The 16,380-nt window shown below is 34.3% G+C and overlaps 1 protein-coding gene across 1 annotated transcript in view; it reads left to right on the top strand.

Moving 5' to 3' along the window:
• The window catches only part of LOC18601466 (uncharacterized), a 70,166-nt gene extending 54,276 nt beyond the window's left edge, over positions 1 to 15,890 (top strand). Inside the window, exon 10 of the mRNA XM_088805747.1 lies at positions 15,431 to 15,890. Coding sequence (XP_088661873.1) covers positions 15,431 to 15,890 — 460 coding nt within the window. The remainder of the gene's footprint in view (positions 1 to 15,430) is intronic.
• Positions 15,891 to 16,380: the final 490 nt, after the last annotated feature.

Here is a 16,380-nt window from a genome sequence, read left to right as displayed (position 1 = left end):
AGGCTGAATGAACTAAAGCTGAAACCAAAGGTTTAAACAAACTTTAAGGCAATTAATACTCTACACTGTGCCTTGACTCCCATAGAATTCAACCAAGTGTCAAGCTGTACCATTGCCAAACAAGTTCGGGACAAACTTAGAATCATTCATGAAGGGACTTCACAAGTCAAAGAGTCCAAAATTGCTCTCCTAACCCATAACTATGAAATGTTCAAGATAAAACCTGGTGAAGATATCGCCAACATGCTTGATAGGTTTACTAACATCACCAATAAACTTAGTCAATTAAGTAAGTCAATCCCTGAACATGAACTTATCAAAAGACTTCTAAAAAGCCTCCCTAAAAATTGTAAGCCAAAAGTGACTCCTATTCGAGAGGCTAATGACTTAAATGTCATCACTTTTGATGAAATCTGTGGCTCTTTTCTCACTTATGAGCTGGAGCTTAAAGAAAAAGAAGAAGAAGAAGGAGAAGAAGAAGACAAGAGAGAAGTCAAAGAAAGGAAGAAAACCATTGCTTTAAAAGCAAGCGCTCTTGAAGAAGAATTAGATAATTTATCATGTTATGATGATGAAGGGTTGGTCATGGTAGATAAAAGATTTAGAAAACTTATGGGACAAAAAGATAGAAGACTAAAACAAAAAAGCTACAGAAGAGATCAAAGTTCTTTATGTAAGACCAGAAATAAAAATAAATATAAGTAGAAGGAAGATATTATATGTTTTGAGTGCAAGAAACTTGGACACTTTAGATCGGAATGCCTATTGCTGAAGGAAGAAACTCCCAAGAAAAATAGAAAATCAAAGAAAGCTATGGTGGCTGCAACCTGGTCTAATAGTGATGCATCAAGTTCAGAAGTTGATGAAGAGAAAGTGAAAGAAAGAGCAAACCTATGTTTGATGGCCAAAGATGATGAAGTTTAGGTATCTTCTATCCTTTGTGATATCTTAATTGATGAATTTCAAGAAGAATATGAATGCCTTTATGATGAGTTTGAAGAAAAACTTGCATCAAAATATAAGGCTTTAAAAAGAAAGACTACATTTCTTGAAAATGCTTTCGAAAAGATAAAATACGATTTCAACTCTGTTTTTGAACAAAGAAATTTCCTGCAAATTGAACTAGAACATTCTAGAACAGACTTTGAACTTTTGAAATTGAAACTTGAAAACAGAAATGAAGCGTTGCAAAAGGCAATTAATGAAAATATTGCTTTTAAGGGCTTGACAGAAGAAACATCTAGAAGAAATACAACCTTTAAGAGAAATCCTCATGGTTTTTCATCTAGGTGTTATGTATGTGGCAAAATAGGTTATCTTTTTTATGGATGTCATAGAAGAACAAGCACTCAAAGAATAAAAATGATTTGGGTACCAAAGGGCTCTCATGTATTAACTAACTTTCGAGGACCCATCAAGGTATGGGTACCTATTAGGAAAAACTAAAAATTTGTTTTGCAAGTTGAGCTAAACCAAGAGGGCACATGTTCAAAAGCTCAATTGCAGCAGAAGCAACCATGGTGCATGGATAATGGCTACTCAAGGTGTCAAGCTCGACTTTATAAAATATTAGCCATGTCATTCATGTGATTGACAGAATGCTTGCATACTTGGAAAACCCCGAAAAATCATCAAAAGTCGGTAGTGTACCTAGTGGTGCAACTAAGTTGAATTAAGCCTCGAACTAGACCAAATAGAAATTTTAAGATGAAATTGAGAATTTTAAAACCCTAGAATGACTTAGAATGGCGATTTGGAATTCGAGGACCGATTTGGAGTCAAATTGAAATTTTCATGACCTAGGGGCAAAATGGTCATTTAACTACCCGAGGTTAAGATGTGAGTGTTGGATGAAATATTTGACTAAGATTGATCATTTGGAGTATAATTTGAGTTTGAGAAGTGAAGAATTTTAATTTCGACATTTTTTCGAGGATAAAGGCAACATAGTCATTTTGCCACCTTAAGGGCAAAATTGTAATTTTACACCATCCAACACTTGTCCAGCACATGAATTTCACCCATTATTATTATGGATAATTGAAGGATTTTATGTGGTGGAGAAAGAAAGCTTAATAGTTAAGAATTTAAAAATGGACCAATAGTAAGGTGACAAGTGTCAAGCTTTTATTTTTTTATTATTTTCCTTATAAATTAGCACAAAACCAGCCCATTTCTCTTCATTATGGTCGGCCTCACCAAGGAGAAGCAAGAAAAAGGAAGAACAAAACCCTAGGTGGAAAAATTCAGGGGAAAAGTGTGAAAATTCAAGAAAACAAGTGAAACAAAGTAAGATTTTTCAATTTAAGCTTGAGATCTCTCTTTCTTAAGCATTTTTTCTTATTTTCCATGGTTGAATTATATGAAATCATGATGAATCCCTTACTGGCCGAACACTTAGGGAGGTTTTGATGCTTGATTTGGTTAGATTTCAATGTATTTTAGTGTTTTTAGTTAGTTAGTGATGTGTAGCATGAAAAGCCAACAAGAAAAATTCACTTCCTCCCATCACCCATCATTGGCCGAATCTTCCATGTAGAGTGTGGATGGTGGATTTGATTTTATTTCAAGTGAATTGGTTAGGAAATGATGAATTACGGTGAGAAAATCAAGTAGGAAAAATCATAGTGTTGATGCACCCACCATGGCCGAAATTCCCAAGAGAAAATGTGAAGATAATTGTGCTAAATTTTATGATATTTGACTTGTGTTTGATAATTTGGAAAATTGGAAGAAAAAAATGGAATCATTTGGAGTTGAATTGGACATATTGGCCAATTAATCGAGTGATAGATCGAATTAGGCCAATACTGTTTTAGTTAGGTACACAATTGAATTTGTGTATAACACTGTGTTTAGACGATAATCCGAACAATTTGCATTCCATTTCATGCATCCATATAGTTTTATAACGATTTAGCACCAATGTGGTAAATTGCTTGATTGTGCATTATGTCTAGGTGGTGAATCCTCCGATAAAGGCAAAAAAATTCTACCCGAGGATCGATAATCGGAGTACTCTAAAAATTTGACTCCTGAAATAGTGAGTAACCTTATCATCATTTTAATTATCTAAAGTGATCTTTTTATTCGATTTTGTGAATTTTATGGAAAATGAGTTCAAATGGTTAATTTTTAGGTTTTATAAACAAAATGTGTTTAAATGAAATGATTTTATAAATTGTCTTGAAATTGAATGATGGCTTTGAAAATAGAGTAATTGGAGACCACTTGATGTGTTATAAATTTATGGTTCTAATTGATTGGCTTATGACAATATTGGCATGAATGGCTGAATTGGTAAATGTGCTAAAAATGTATGAACTGTTGATTTGCCTTGAGAGGCTGTAAAATAAAATAATTGCCATGTCATGCTATCGTAAATTTAATTATATGGTGGGTTTAGCTTGCTGCAGTGAGCGGGTTCTATGGACCAGCCTATTAGAGGGGCATGAAATTCGGTTATATATGTACCTCGGTCAAAAAGGCGCGTAGGGTATCTCCTGAGGTATGGTTAGAGTTCACGTCACGCCGAACCACCTCGTGATGATGAACTCCACTAACACTAAGGAACGATTGTGTTTTTCAAACTAAAAAAATATGTTTACGTGTATACGAAATTTTTAACAGCCTTGGCAGACTCGGTTGATGCCTCGGCCAAGGTATTCCCGAGAATGATTTTGGCAGGAGCCAAGCTTTTAAGATACTCATAAGCCATGTTGGTTATTTAAATGAAATGAATATTTATGTTATGAAATACATATTGAGATGGAATATTTTAATCGTCTCTATTTACTCGACTTTAGATATTTTGGATGATGTTTGTTTACTTATTGGGATTATATAATCTCACCACCCTCCTTTCCACCCATTTCAGGCTCAAAATAGGCTGTAGATAGCTGATTTCATCGAGGCTACCATTGGATTTACATCCTCCAAACTGTAGGTTCACAATCTTCCTTCCTTTTGGTTATTCGGGAGCTCACTAGTTATTGTAAATTAAATTAAATACTCTGGCTTACTGTATTATAGTATGTATGAATTTATTTTGCTTTTATGCTGCAAAAATTATTTATGTATAACTCTAAAAATATTGTTTTATAAAAAAATAGAATATTTTATTGAATATTTCTTTTATTTTTTTTATTATATCTAAATAATCATAATTTCATTTTAAATGAAGGTTTTAGACGTTTAAACTTATATTTGATTATGAATTATGTGTTTTGTACTCGCATACTATATTTTTAGCTGGTTTCGAAATTTTCAAGGAAAGATGACCAAAATGCCCCTATGAGACAGAAATCATTTTTTTTATTGTTTTAAGCTGAAAATAGCTTAAAATCTTTTAAAACATGATATTTGGCAATGGTTACTCATAAGGGAAATGAGAAACTGATATTAAAGCCTTGCAGAGTTTCGGTTGGCATTCCGGGTAATGAGTGTCTATCAGGACACCGCGGTCGTTTTCACGGACTCGAGGGGAGTACCGGGTCGTGACACAAGGCATATGACAGGAAATGAAATGTTGTTTACTCAACTGGATAAGAAAAAGGGTGGTACAATATCATTTGGAGATGATTCAAAAGGCAGAATTCATGGTATAGGAACCATTGGTAAAAATTCTTATGCTTAAATCAATCATGTTTTGTTTGTTAAAGGCTTAAAGCATAATCTATTAAGTATCAATCAACTGTATGACAAAGAATTTAAAGTATGTTTTGATTCACATAAATGTGAAGTTATAGATATTAGTACCAACAAAATTGCATCCATAGGAAAAAGAATAAAAAACATGTATGTTATATTTCTTGAAGATCTTGAGCTAGATTGTGAGTCATGTCTTATGGTAAATGATGAAAATGATAACTGGTTATGACATCAAAGACTTGAACATGCAAGTATGCATACCATTTCAAAACTAATGAGAAGAAATTTGGTTATTGGATTGCTTGAAATTAAATTTGAGAATGATAAGATTTGTGATGCTTGTCAATTAGGGAAACAAGTTAGAACATATTTTAAAGCCAAAAATATTATTTCAACCTTTAGACCTCTTGAAGTGTTGCATATAAATCTATTTGGTCTAATCAACATAACTAGCTAAGGAGGTAAATCATATGGTTTTGTGATAGTTGATGACTATTCAAGATATACTTGGGTCTAGTTCCTTGCTTACAAAAATGATGCATTACCTACATTTTGCAAATCACTGTAAGAGAGTTCAAAATGAAAAAGGACTTCTCATTGTCAGCATTAAAAGTGATCATGGAGGTGAGTTTGAAGGAGATGAATTTGAAAATTTTTGCAATGAAAAAGGGTTAGATCACAACTTTTTTGCACCTAGAACACCTCAACAAAATGAGATTGTTGAAAGAAAAAATTGAACTTCAAAAGAAAGGCTTGAACCATGCTTTGTGAAAACAAACTACCAAAGTATTTTTGGGCAGAAGCTATCAATACAGTAGCCTATATTCTAAACAGAGTTTCAATAATGGCCATGATATCTAAAAGTCCCTATGAATTGCACAAAGGCAAAAAACCAAACATTTCCCATTTTAGAAGTTTCGGCTGTAAATGTTTTGTTTTGAACAATGGAAAACATTTTCTTGGAAAATTTAATGCTTAGAGTGATGAGGCAATATTTCTAAGATATGCATTAAACTTAAAAACATATAGAATTTTCAACAAAAGAACTTTAATAATTAAAGAGTCCATTCATGTAGTTTTTGATGAAACTAATGTTGTACAAAAGAAAGATTTTGTTGATGATAATGATGCAGAGGACCTTGAGAGACAAATGGAAGAAATGAGCCTAGTGAAGAAGTAAAACAAAGAAAACTCTCATGAAAGAGAAGTAGAAGTTTCATCTTTAGAAGATCTGCAAAGAGTTAAAAATCAACACAATGATCTTCTAAAAAGTTGAAAATATGTCAAAGACCACCCACAAGAGCAGATAATTGGTGATCTTTCAAAAGGAGTTAGAAACAAAATAGGAGTTAAAGAAACATGCAAATACTTAGCTTTCATTTCACAAATTGAGCCTAAAAACTTCGAAAAAGCTAAAAAGGAAGAAAGTTGAATGATGGCCATACAAGAAAAACTTGAACAATTTGAAAGAAATAGAGTATGGACATTAGTTTCAAGGCCATTCAATCACCCAATTGTTGGTACAAAGTGGGTGTTTAGAAACAAGGTAGATGAACAAGGTAATGTAATAAGAAACAAAGCTAGGCTAGTTGTTCAAGGATATAATCAGGAAGAAGGTATTGACTATGATGAAACCTTTGCTCTTGTTGCCAGGTTAGAAGCCATAAGGTTATTACTTACATTTGCATGTTTCATGAATTTCAAACTATTTCAAATGGATGTGAAAAGTGCATTTTTAAATGGCCTTATTCAAGAAGAAGTTTATGTCAAACAACCCCCTGGTTTTGAAGACTTTGAAAAACTTGACTATGTTATTAAATTGCATAAGGCCTTATATGGATTAAAACAAGCTCCAAGAGCTTGGTATTAAGCTCCAAGAGCTTAATTTCATCCTTGAGAATTCAAAACTAAAAGCTTATGGAGGTTGTGGAAGGGATTTAGAATGGGATTAGGCCTTAAAAGGGAAAATTTGCCCAAATTTGGACCTAAGAAGTCGATCCCAATGCAGAGAGGGTCGACCTTGTGAAGTAAAAACAGAGAAAGTCTATGCATTCTAGTCCAAGATTAACTATATACCCTTTATAGTCGATCCTATGAAGGAAAAATGAATGAAACATGAACCTTCTGATCAAAGATTGGCCCTCAACCCTTTATAGTCGATCCTACATTGCCTAGACACTTTAGGCAGGCTTAAAAGCCCTACAACTCGAGACTCACTCATTTTTCTCCTATTTCCTTATTCTTCAACCCATTTTTCTCAAATTTCATACCTTTCATGACCTTCAAAATGCATCATCAAATCTTGGATTCTAAGTGCTAAAGATAAGGATTTTCACTCTCAAAACTTGGTTTTGATGATTTTTGTTTTCTCTTTCTAAAAGCTATAAATTTTTCTAGGTTTTTAAGATTTGGCTAGACCTCTCCACTAGAAGCTCACCAAGGTGGAAAAATAGGTAAAATAAGCTGTTTAATTGTTGGGTATAAGGTTTGGATGAAAGATTTATGGAAATTATTGGGAATAATTGAAGATTAAATAGAGTTAGAAATGGGTATTCAAGGTGTTTCGAAAATTTGAGAATATTGATGATTAAACCTCATTTTTAGGTGCTATTTGAGTAATTTGAGTTTGTTGAAAAAGCCAAGCTTTCAACAAAAGGTGCCAAGAGGAAAAGGCACGCTTCAAGAGGTGGGTTTGTCTACGATTAGTTGAATGATTTCCAATTTGGAAATTTGAAATGAAAAATGATAGTTTTGCATAGACCCTAACATTTTGTCAATTTGACTTTGAGATTCATGACTTTGATTTAGTCTTGGCTTTTAAACTTCGATCGTGTTCGCAATTGAATTCATCCTTTGTTTGGAAATGGACTTTGAACCTTTTGATTTTGGATGGTGAATGGATACACCTTTTCATATGGAAACAAACATTTGAATATTAGAATATAAAACAAAATGTTCTAATGATGTGTACTTGAGTTATGGACCTGTAGTTAGTGGCAGTAGCCACTAGCCATTGTACACAATATTGAGCTTTGGTTGATAGTCAATGGAGTTCTACCTTTTGATTTGGTTTCCTTGGTAGTTGATACGATCCTACCTCCTTGATATACGATCGATGACTATCATGTATTCGACCACTTTGGTGCTACGGCATACTTTGATTTGGTTATCCATGCTATCTACGCTCCACGATATCTTTGAAATGATATTCAACTCTATGGAATTGGGTTCAATATTTGTTTCGATTTTGGACTTGCATTTTATATTATTTTGAATTGGACTTTGGATTTGGTATTTGTTTAGACTTCAGTCTTTGGATTTGGCATTTGTTTTGACCTTGGTGTTTCAATTTTGGCATTTGGATTTGGTGTTCATCTCAAACTTGATCTTTGGATTAGGTATTTGCCCTGACATTGGTTTTTAAACTTGATTTATTCAATTTAGTATGTATTATAAAATTCAATAATTTTCTTTAAGGGTTTTCTAAAAGTGTTGATATTATTTTATTTTTAACACTAAACCTTTGTTTTCCTCAACATCTCGCACAAAAGCTTTTAAACTCGATATTTATTAATTATTTTCTTAGAAATATTTGAACGTTTTACAAACTATTATTCTCATTTCAAGAGCTTACGAATGGGTTTTCAACTAAACCTAATAAAATCCTTTTAAATGAGTTTTTATTCGTCGAGATGATGGTTTGAGATTTCTTGCACCTTAGGATGATTAATTTGGCTTGGCAATTAAATTCTCAAACTATTTGAGTATGTGATATGTTTGAAAGGAAAACTTTGATATTGTTTGAAATGGATCACTTGCATTATTTTAAAAAGTGTCTTGATAAACACTTTCCTTTTAGCTTGTCCCCCCATCATATCTACTTAGGGAATTATTTATAACTCACATATGTAAGATGCATTTGTTTTGCAGGTCAGTAGTGGCTTGGCTCACTGTCCTTGGGAAAAGCCAATACTTCTGTCAGTCTTGGTAGCTGAACATATGGCATCCACTAAGCGTTAGCCCTTTTGTTTTAAGTTGTACTCCATTGGTCCTATTTGGTTTGGTCATTTATGTTTGACTATCATGGATAATATCTTGCTATGTCTTGTATTAACGGACATATATTTCGAAAAAATTACCATGGGATGGCTACACTTTGTATTTGCCATAGGATGACCTATGTATGTTACTTGATATGTGCTGCTTTCGCATTTTGAGCATGTTATCATGCAAACTAATATAACACATTCTTGTGAGATATAATATGTTCATGCTTGTTTGATATATGGTTCCATGATGAGTCCCATGAGAAAATTTCAAGCATTTGATTTATTTGTTCATATTAGGCTTGCATAGGTTAAAAAGGTCACTCCCATCAATACCCTTGCGCCGGTCATGACCTTGGATTTGGGTCGTTACAAAATTCCAAAATGTCTTTGATTACTATTGTCACTTAATTGAAAGCTATAAGCAACAGTAAGCAGCATGGAAAAAGAAATGAAGTAACTAGTGCAAAATCAATGTGATTTGGCCCACAACCAAGAGAGACTCCATGATAGGATGAACAAAACAAAACCAACCATAGTTCTCAATCTTGATAGTTAAGAATTTGATACTGATTTTGACTAGTAGGCATATGCATCAACATTTGCATACATTTTGTTCATACTGATATGATTGTATTGCAAATGATCTTTTGTATATGAATTGACCTAATGAAAAATCTTCTTTCCTTATATCTTTTTTGACATTGCTTTCCATGCTTACTGATGATTGATTGAACTTTCTTGCTATGAATGCCTCTATGATCTTATTCTCAAATGATGACTGATAATTATTTATAACCAGTGCTACTAACGATTTATCTTTCTATGAGTTTTTCTTCCTTTATTTCTGTACTCCATTTTCTTTTCCTTTTTGATATAACAAAAAAAGGGAGAAATATAGTGAGTAAATTTGCATTTAAATTTTCATTCATGTTGGTTGGATTTTTCAAAATGGTTTTTCAAGGGTACTTTCAAACTTAAATGCAAATCTTTTGAGAAAAGCATAAATTCAAGGGTATGTAACACCCCTCAATTTTCGATGTAAATTAAGTTAGTTTATGATATGTTATGTATGCCAAGTGTTTGAGAATATATATGTACATAAATGGGCACTTAGGAAAATTTTGAGGAAACATGTGATAAATCCCATAGTTTGAGGTTTTGATCTAAGTTTGATGTTATGTTTATGAATTTGTGTGTATGGGATTAAGTTAAATGAATGATTTGAGGTGTGATATTAACACAGAATGATTTTGGGGTGATAAACTTGGATTTTTGGAAGCTTAAAAATGCCTATAGGGGAAGATGTATCGATACATCTCCTCATGTATCGATACATTTAAAGATGTATCGATAGATTTGGAAATTGGATGAACATTTATCGATACATTGCCTAAATGTATAGATACATCTAAAGTAAAGAGCACTCAAGACCATTCAACTTGAAATGTATCGATACATTGCCCCAATGAAACATTGCCAAATGTATCGATGCATCACTGAGAAAAGGTAAAAATAAAAAGGGGTTCACTAGCATTTCACCCATTTAACAAAAACCCCCAAAGTCTCTTTCTCTACCATCTTAAAACCCTAAGGCCCCAAATAGATTTTTGGAGCTATTTGGAGCTAATTTGAACTTAGGAAACACCTCTAGAGGTAAGATTAAACATTTTTACTAATTATTTCTCAATTTAATCGATTAAATTCTAAGAAATCTAGGTTTTCTAACTTTAGTGAATCTTTCTCTATTTAACTAGAATTTGGAGCCAAGATTCATGCAATCTAGCTTCTAAGGTATGGGTTTAGTTCGTTAATGAAGGATTTGAGCTGAAATAGTTAGATTTCTAAGATTTGGTTAATTGTAAAAAAGCTAGCATTTTTCGAAAGCTAGGATTTAATTAACAATTGGATGTTTTGATGTGATCTTAAGAGGAAACAAAGTAATTGGACGTGCTAATGAGCTAGAGGATGATTGGAGGCTAAAGTTGAGCTCGACGGTGGGATTACTTCCAATTTGTCACTGTGAGTAGGTTTGAATTAAAAATGCATGTGATGCATCATGCCTTGATGAAGGCACTGCCATGGTATTAGAATGTGTGTATGTATATATATATGTATATATATGATTGCCTAGATGTAAGTGCCCAAGTTTAAAAACCAAACTGTGGAATGGGTGTTTGTGTGTTGTGATGTGAGCCACATGGGTGGCTTATGCTGTGCGTACCTAGACTAGGATGTCTAGAGGCTATAATGAACCCTAAGAGTAGATTTTCCTAGGTGGAGGATATGTTAAGAGAATTTGATCCAATGATGCCATGGAGATTTAAAGGCACTTAGAACCTAACCGAGCTTAAAGATGATTAAAGCTCGATAAATGTGAATGATAAAGGCATGATGGCCTTATTTGTAGATTTGTGTTTCCGTTCGAGGGATAAATTCTGAACATTGATCTAATTTGTGGATGAGTGAAGTTTTAATCCCTTGTGACTATGTGTGTGCTTGCTGGGATGGTGGTAAGCATGGACGGTGGTTTTAGTCTGGCTTATGTTCCCGCTTGTAGTGCTTTGATGCCACATGTTTAAGAATACTCTAGGTGATGCTGGCAGTCAGAAGATTACTCTAGTCAATGATTTGATTCTCCGCCAGCTACTTTGATGCTGTGCATGATTTGTTTTCCGCTCATTGCTTCAGCATGCACATGATCTATTCTTTGCCAACAGCTTTACCTTGAGCGTGATTTGATTCTCCGTAGGTTGGCCACTGAGCGTGATTTGACTATATCCAAGGGAGGCTCACTCATTGACTTGATTCGTATATAATGTTAGATAGCCATGAGAGGCTTAGATAAATATGATATGATTTTGATGTGATACTTCGGCAACTAGAGTGTGCCGTGGAGAATGATTCGCTTAAATTTGATCGGTTTTAAAGGTAAGCCTAAGGATATGTGTGATGACCTTTGAAGACATTGAGGATTATGAGATGCCCTCTTATTGGAGACTTAGGGATAATGATATGCCCTATGTTTAGAAATGTTTGTCAGATTTTATGGTTGCACCGAGTTTATTATGTGTTTATATATATATATATATATATAATTTTGTTTACTTGCACCACTCACTGAGTATTATAGTACTCACCCATTTGTGTATCATGTGTAGGTAAATAGACCACAACGGTGTGTGGTAAGGGTTGTTTATAGACAGACTAGTTTTGGCATCCGATAGGTTTCAATTACGTGTCAGTCACTCCACTGAGTCAGTTTAAAGTCTTTCGCTATGGTTATGCATGTAGGCATGATGTGCCATATAAAATTATGTAAGGGTTGTTATGTACAAACTCGTCTTGTATGGCCAACATATGGCTCTATAAACATTTATGTGAATTATGTGCTAGGGATAATGTATTATATTTAGTTTTATTGTGAATATTTGATTATTGAATCCCTTGGCTTTGTGTTATATGATTTTGGATTCTGAGGCTTGCTCAAGTCTAATGGTATTGCCTACTAGGCTCGTGCATTAGTCACAGACCCTTGAGTTGGGTTGTAATAGGGGAGCTTTACTTGAGAAAAGTTTTTTGAAATATTGAGCATATTTTCAAAGGGAGTTTTTCTTTAATGAGCAAATTTAACTCTTAATTTTGTCATATCTAAAACGGAGAAATTGTTAACTTTATTCTTGTTTTTACATAACAAAATTGATTAAAATTAATGAGCTTTGAAAGTGAAAGAAATTTTTGAGTATGAATAAAAATCTCAAAGGATTGTTCGAGCTGAACTTAATAGAAAAACACATTGAAATGCTTTAATTGTTTTGTAAAGCCCGACCTTATAAAATACTTGTCATGACATACATGTGATGGATAGCATGTTTGCATGCTAGGAGAGTCTCAAAAAATTTACCTAGAGGTACAATAAATTTGATTTAAGCCTTGAACTAGATCGAATAGAGATTTTAGGGTGAAATTGAAAATTTTACAGTCCAAGAATAACTTAAAATATTGATTCGGAGTTCGAGGACCGATATGGAAACAAATTAGAATTTTCATGATTCGGGGGTAAAATGGTCATTTTGTCACCCGAGGTTAAGATGTGAGAGTTAGATGAAATTTTTGACTAAGATTGACTATTTAGAACATAATTTGAGTTTAAGAAGTGAAAAATTTTAATTCCGATATTTTTCTGAGCATAAGGGTAAAATAGTCATTTTGCCACCCCAAGGGCAAAATTGTAATTTTACACCACCTAACACTTGTCCAGCACATGGATTTTACCCAATATTATCATGGATAAGTGAGAAAATATATGTGATGGAGATAAAATGTTTAAAATTTTTAAAGTTTTAGTAATGGACCAATGGAAACATGCCATGTGTCAAGCTTAGAATATTTTATTATTTCCCCTAAAAATCAGCCTATAAACCTCTCATTTCTCTCCAAATATTTGGCCAAGTAAGGAAAAGAGGGAAACAAAGAAAGAACAAACCCTAGGTGGAGAATTTCAAGAGAAAAAGTATGGAAAATCAAGGAAAACAAGTGAAAAAGGTAGGATTTCTCAAGTTAAACTTGAAATCTATTTTCCTTAAGCATTTCTCCTTATTTTTAATGGTTAAATTTCATGTTTTCATGGTGAATTCATGGCTAGCCGAATGGGTATGGAGAGAGAATGATGTTGGATTGATTTGATTTCAAGTTATGTTAGTGTTTTTAGTTAGTTTATCATGTCTAGAAGCAAAACAACAAAAAAAGAATTCCATTTCCCCATCACCCATCAATGGCCGAACCTACCTTGTATTGAGTGAGGATGAATTTGATTTTTATTTTAAGAGAATTGGTTAGAAAATGATGAATTATGGTGTGGAAAAGTAGTAGGAAAAATCATGGTGTTAATGCACCATTATTGGCCGAAAATTCTAAGAAGAAAAGTGAAGACGGTTTTGTCAAATTTTAGGTTATTTGACTTATGTTTGGTGAATTAAGGTATTGGAAAAGAAATGGAGCAATTTGGAGCTAAATTGGACGCGTTGGCCAATTAATCGGGTGATAAGATGAATTAGGCTAATATTGGGTTTAGATGGTTACCCGTGCATTTTGCATTCCATATCATGCATTAGTAGTCTAAATTAGTTTAATTTCGATTTAGTACCAATGTAGTAAGTTTCTTGATTTTGTACTATGTCAAGGTGGTGAGTCCTCTAATAAAGGCAAGGAAATTGCATCCGAGGACCAATAGTTAGAGTACTTTGAAAATCTGCACTCTAGACATTGTGAGTAAACCTACTGTCATTTTAATTATCTAGGGTTACTTTTAGATGATTTCATGAATTCTATGGGAAAACGGATTTAAAAAGGTAAATTTTTATGTTTTATGAATAAATGTATTTCAATGAAATTAATTTATAAATTGTTTTCAAATTAATAATCTCTTTGAAAAATAAAGTACACGGAGACTACTATTTGTTGCAATTTGATTGTTTAAATTGATTGGCTTATGATAAATCGGGCATGATTGGCTGGTTGGCAATTGTATTGAAATACGGATTGTTTGTTTTCCTTGAAATGCTGTGAATTACAATAATTGCCATATCATGTTATTAAATTTTATTGATTGGTGGGATAATTATTAGCTTACTGCAGTAGGCGGGTTTCGTGGACCAACCTATGAGAGGGGCATGGTAACCTCGTTTATATGTGCTCACCTCGGTTGTAGCGGTGCGTAGGGTAGCTCTTGAGGTGATATTTGAGTTCACTTCACGCTGAACCACCACGTGATGGTGAACTCAGCCAACGCCAAGGAACGGTTGTGATGTCCAACGAAAAATGTGTTTTATGCGAAATGTAAATTTTTAACAGCCTTGGCGGTCTTGGTAGGATGCCTAGGCCAAGGTGTCCCTGAGGATGGATTTATGGCACAAGGTTAGTTTTTATGAGATTCATAAGCCTCGTTACGTATTTTGAAAGAAATGTGTTCTAATGCTATGACCTAGTTTACGATGATTTATTTTATCGTCTCCATGTACTCAACTCTAGATGTTTATGATGATGTTTGTTTACTCATTGGGATTTTATAATCTCACCACCTTCCTTTCCACCCATTTCAGGCTCAATATAGACTGTAGATAGCTAATATCGTCAAAGGCTGCAGTTGGCTTTACTTCCTAAAAAACTGTAGGTTTACAACCTTCGTTCATTTTTTTCATTTGGGGGTCCGCATGTCACTGTAAATTAAATTTCATACTCTAGTTATCTGTACTACTGTATGTAGGAATTTATTTTGCTTTTACGCTGTAAAAATTATTTACGCAGTGTTCTAAAAAAATATTGTTTTAAGTTAGAAATAGTTTAAAATCTTTTAGAACATGATATTTTACAATTATTACTCCCAAGGGAAAATGAGAAACTGATATTAAAGCCTTGCGGGGTTTCGGTTGGCATTTCGTGTAATGAGTGTCTATCGGGATACCGCGGTGGTTGTCACGGGCTCGAGAGGAGTACCGAGTCGTGACAATTCGATTGGTATAAGAGCTTTTGGTTTTAAAGATCAAAGTTTTTAGTTTTAAAGTTGTTTTAAAATTTATAGTGTCAGTGTGGCACCAGGTTAAGTTAGGTTAGGTTGAATAGAATGCATGCATCTGCATATAGAGCCTGATGTTGCCTAAACTTGCTTGTTTCTCCTTATAGATTATCATGCCTCCTTGACGTGAACACCCACCTCTCACTAGATCGACTGGGAGGGGAAGAGGTCGTTCCCAACATCGTCAGTTAGATGCAGTAGAAGAGGAATTGGTTGCATCTGCCATTCGGGCAGCACCTGCTGCTAAGCAGGCTGAGACTCCTCGACATCCTCCACATCCTCTGCCACCTACGGGCATTCCTGCCATGCCTCCTGAGGCAGCACAGACGTTGGCAGCTTTCTTTATTGCAATGGCTGGTCAAGCTCAAACTGGTCAGGCTCCATCTATAGTGCCTCCAGCTACTCTTTCAGTTTCGTCAGTACAAGATGTATCTATTTCTAAGAAGCTGAAAGAGGCTAGACAACTGGGTTGCGTTTCTTTTACGGGTGAGTTAGACGCGATCGTAGCCAAAGATTGGATTAATCAGGTTTCGGAGACACTCTCAGATATGAGGTTGGATGATGACATGAAGTTGATGGTGGCCACGAGATTATTGGATAAGAGGGCTCGTACATGGTGAAATTCAATAAAATCCCGTTCCACTACTCCTCCACCTAGTCAGACTTTCTAAGAGAATTTGATGGTCAGTATTTCACTTATTTCCATCAGAAAGAAAAGAAGAGAGAATTTTTGAGTTTGAGACAAGGGAATTTAACTGTAGAAGAGTACGAAACTCGTTTTAACGAGCTGATGTTATATGTGTCGGATCTGGTGAAATTTGAGCAGGATCAGGCCAGTTATTTCGAGGAAAGGCTCCGTAATGAGATTAAAGAGCGAATGATAGTGACTAGTAAGGAGCCATATAAGGAGGTGGTACAAATGGCTTTAAGGGCCAAGAAGCTTGCAAATGAGAATAAGAGAATACGAGCTGAGTTTGCAAATAGGAGATATCTGAATGTATCTTCTAGTCAACAACCAAAGAGAGTCAAGGACTCAACGGCTTCAGGGAGCACTACTTCTGTTTCAATGACATCTCCTCGACCTCTATTTCCACAATCACAACAGAGACC

Source organism: Theobroma cacao, chromosome 4, assembly GCF_053813885.1.
Source record: "Theobroma cacao isolate CCN51 chromosome 4, ASM5381388v1, whole genome shotgun sequence".
Classification (NCBI taxonomy): Eukaryota; Viridiplantae; Streptophyta; class Magnoliopsida; order Malvales; family Malvaceae; genus Theobroma; species Theobroma cacao.
This window is presented reverse-complemented; position numbering and strand designations above follow the sequence as displayed.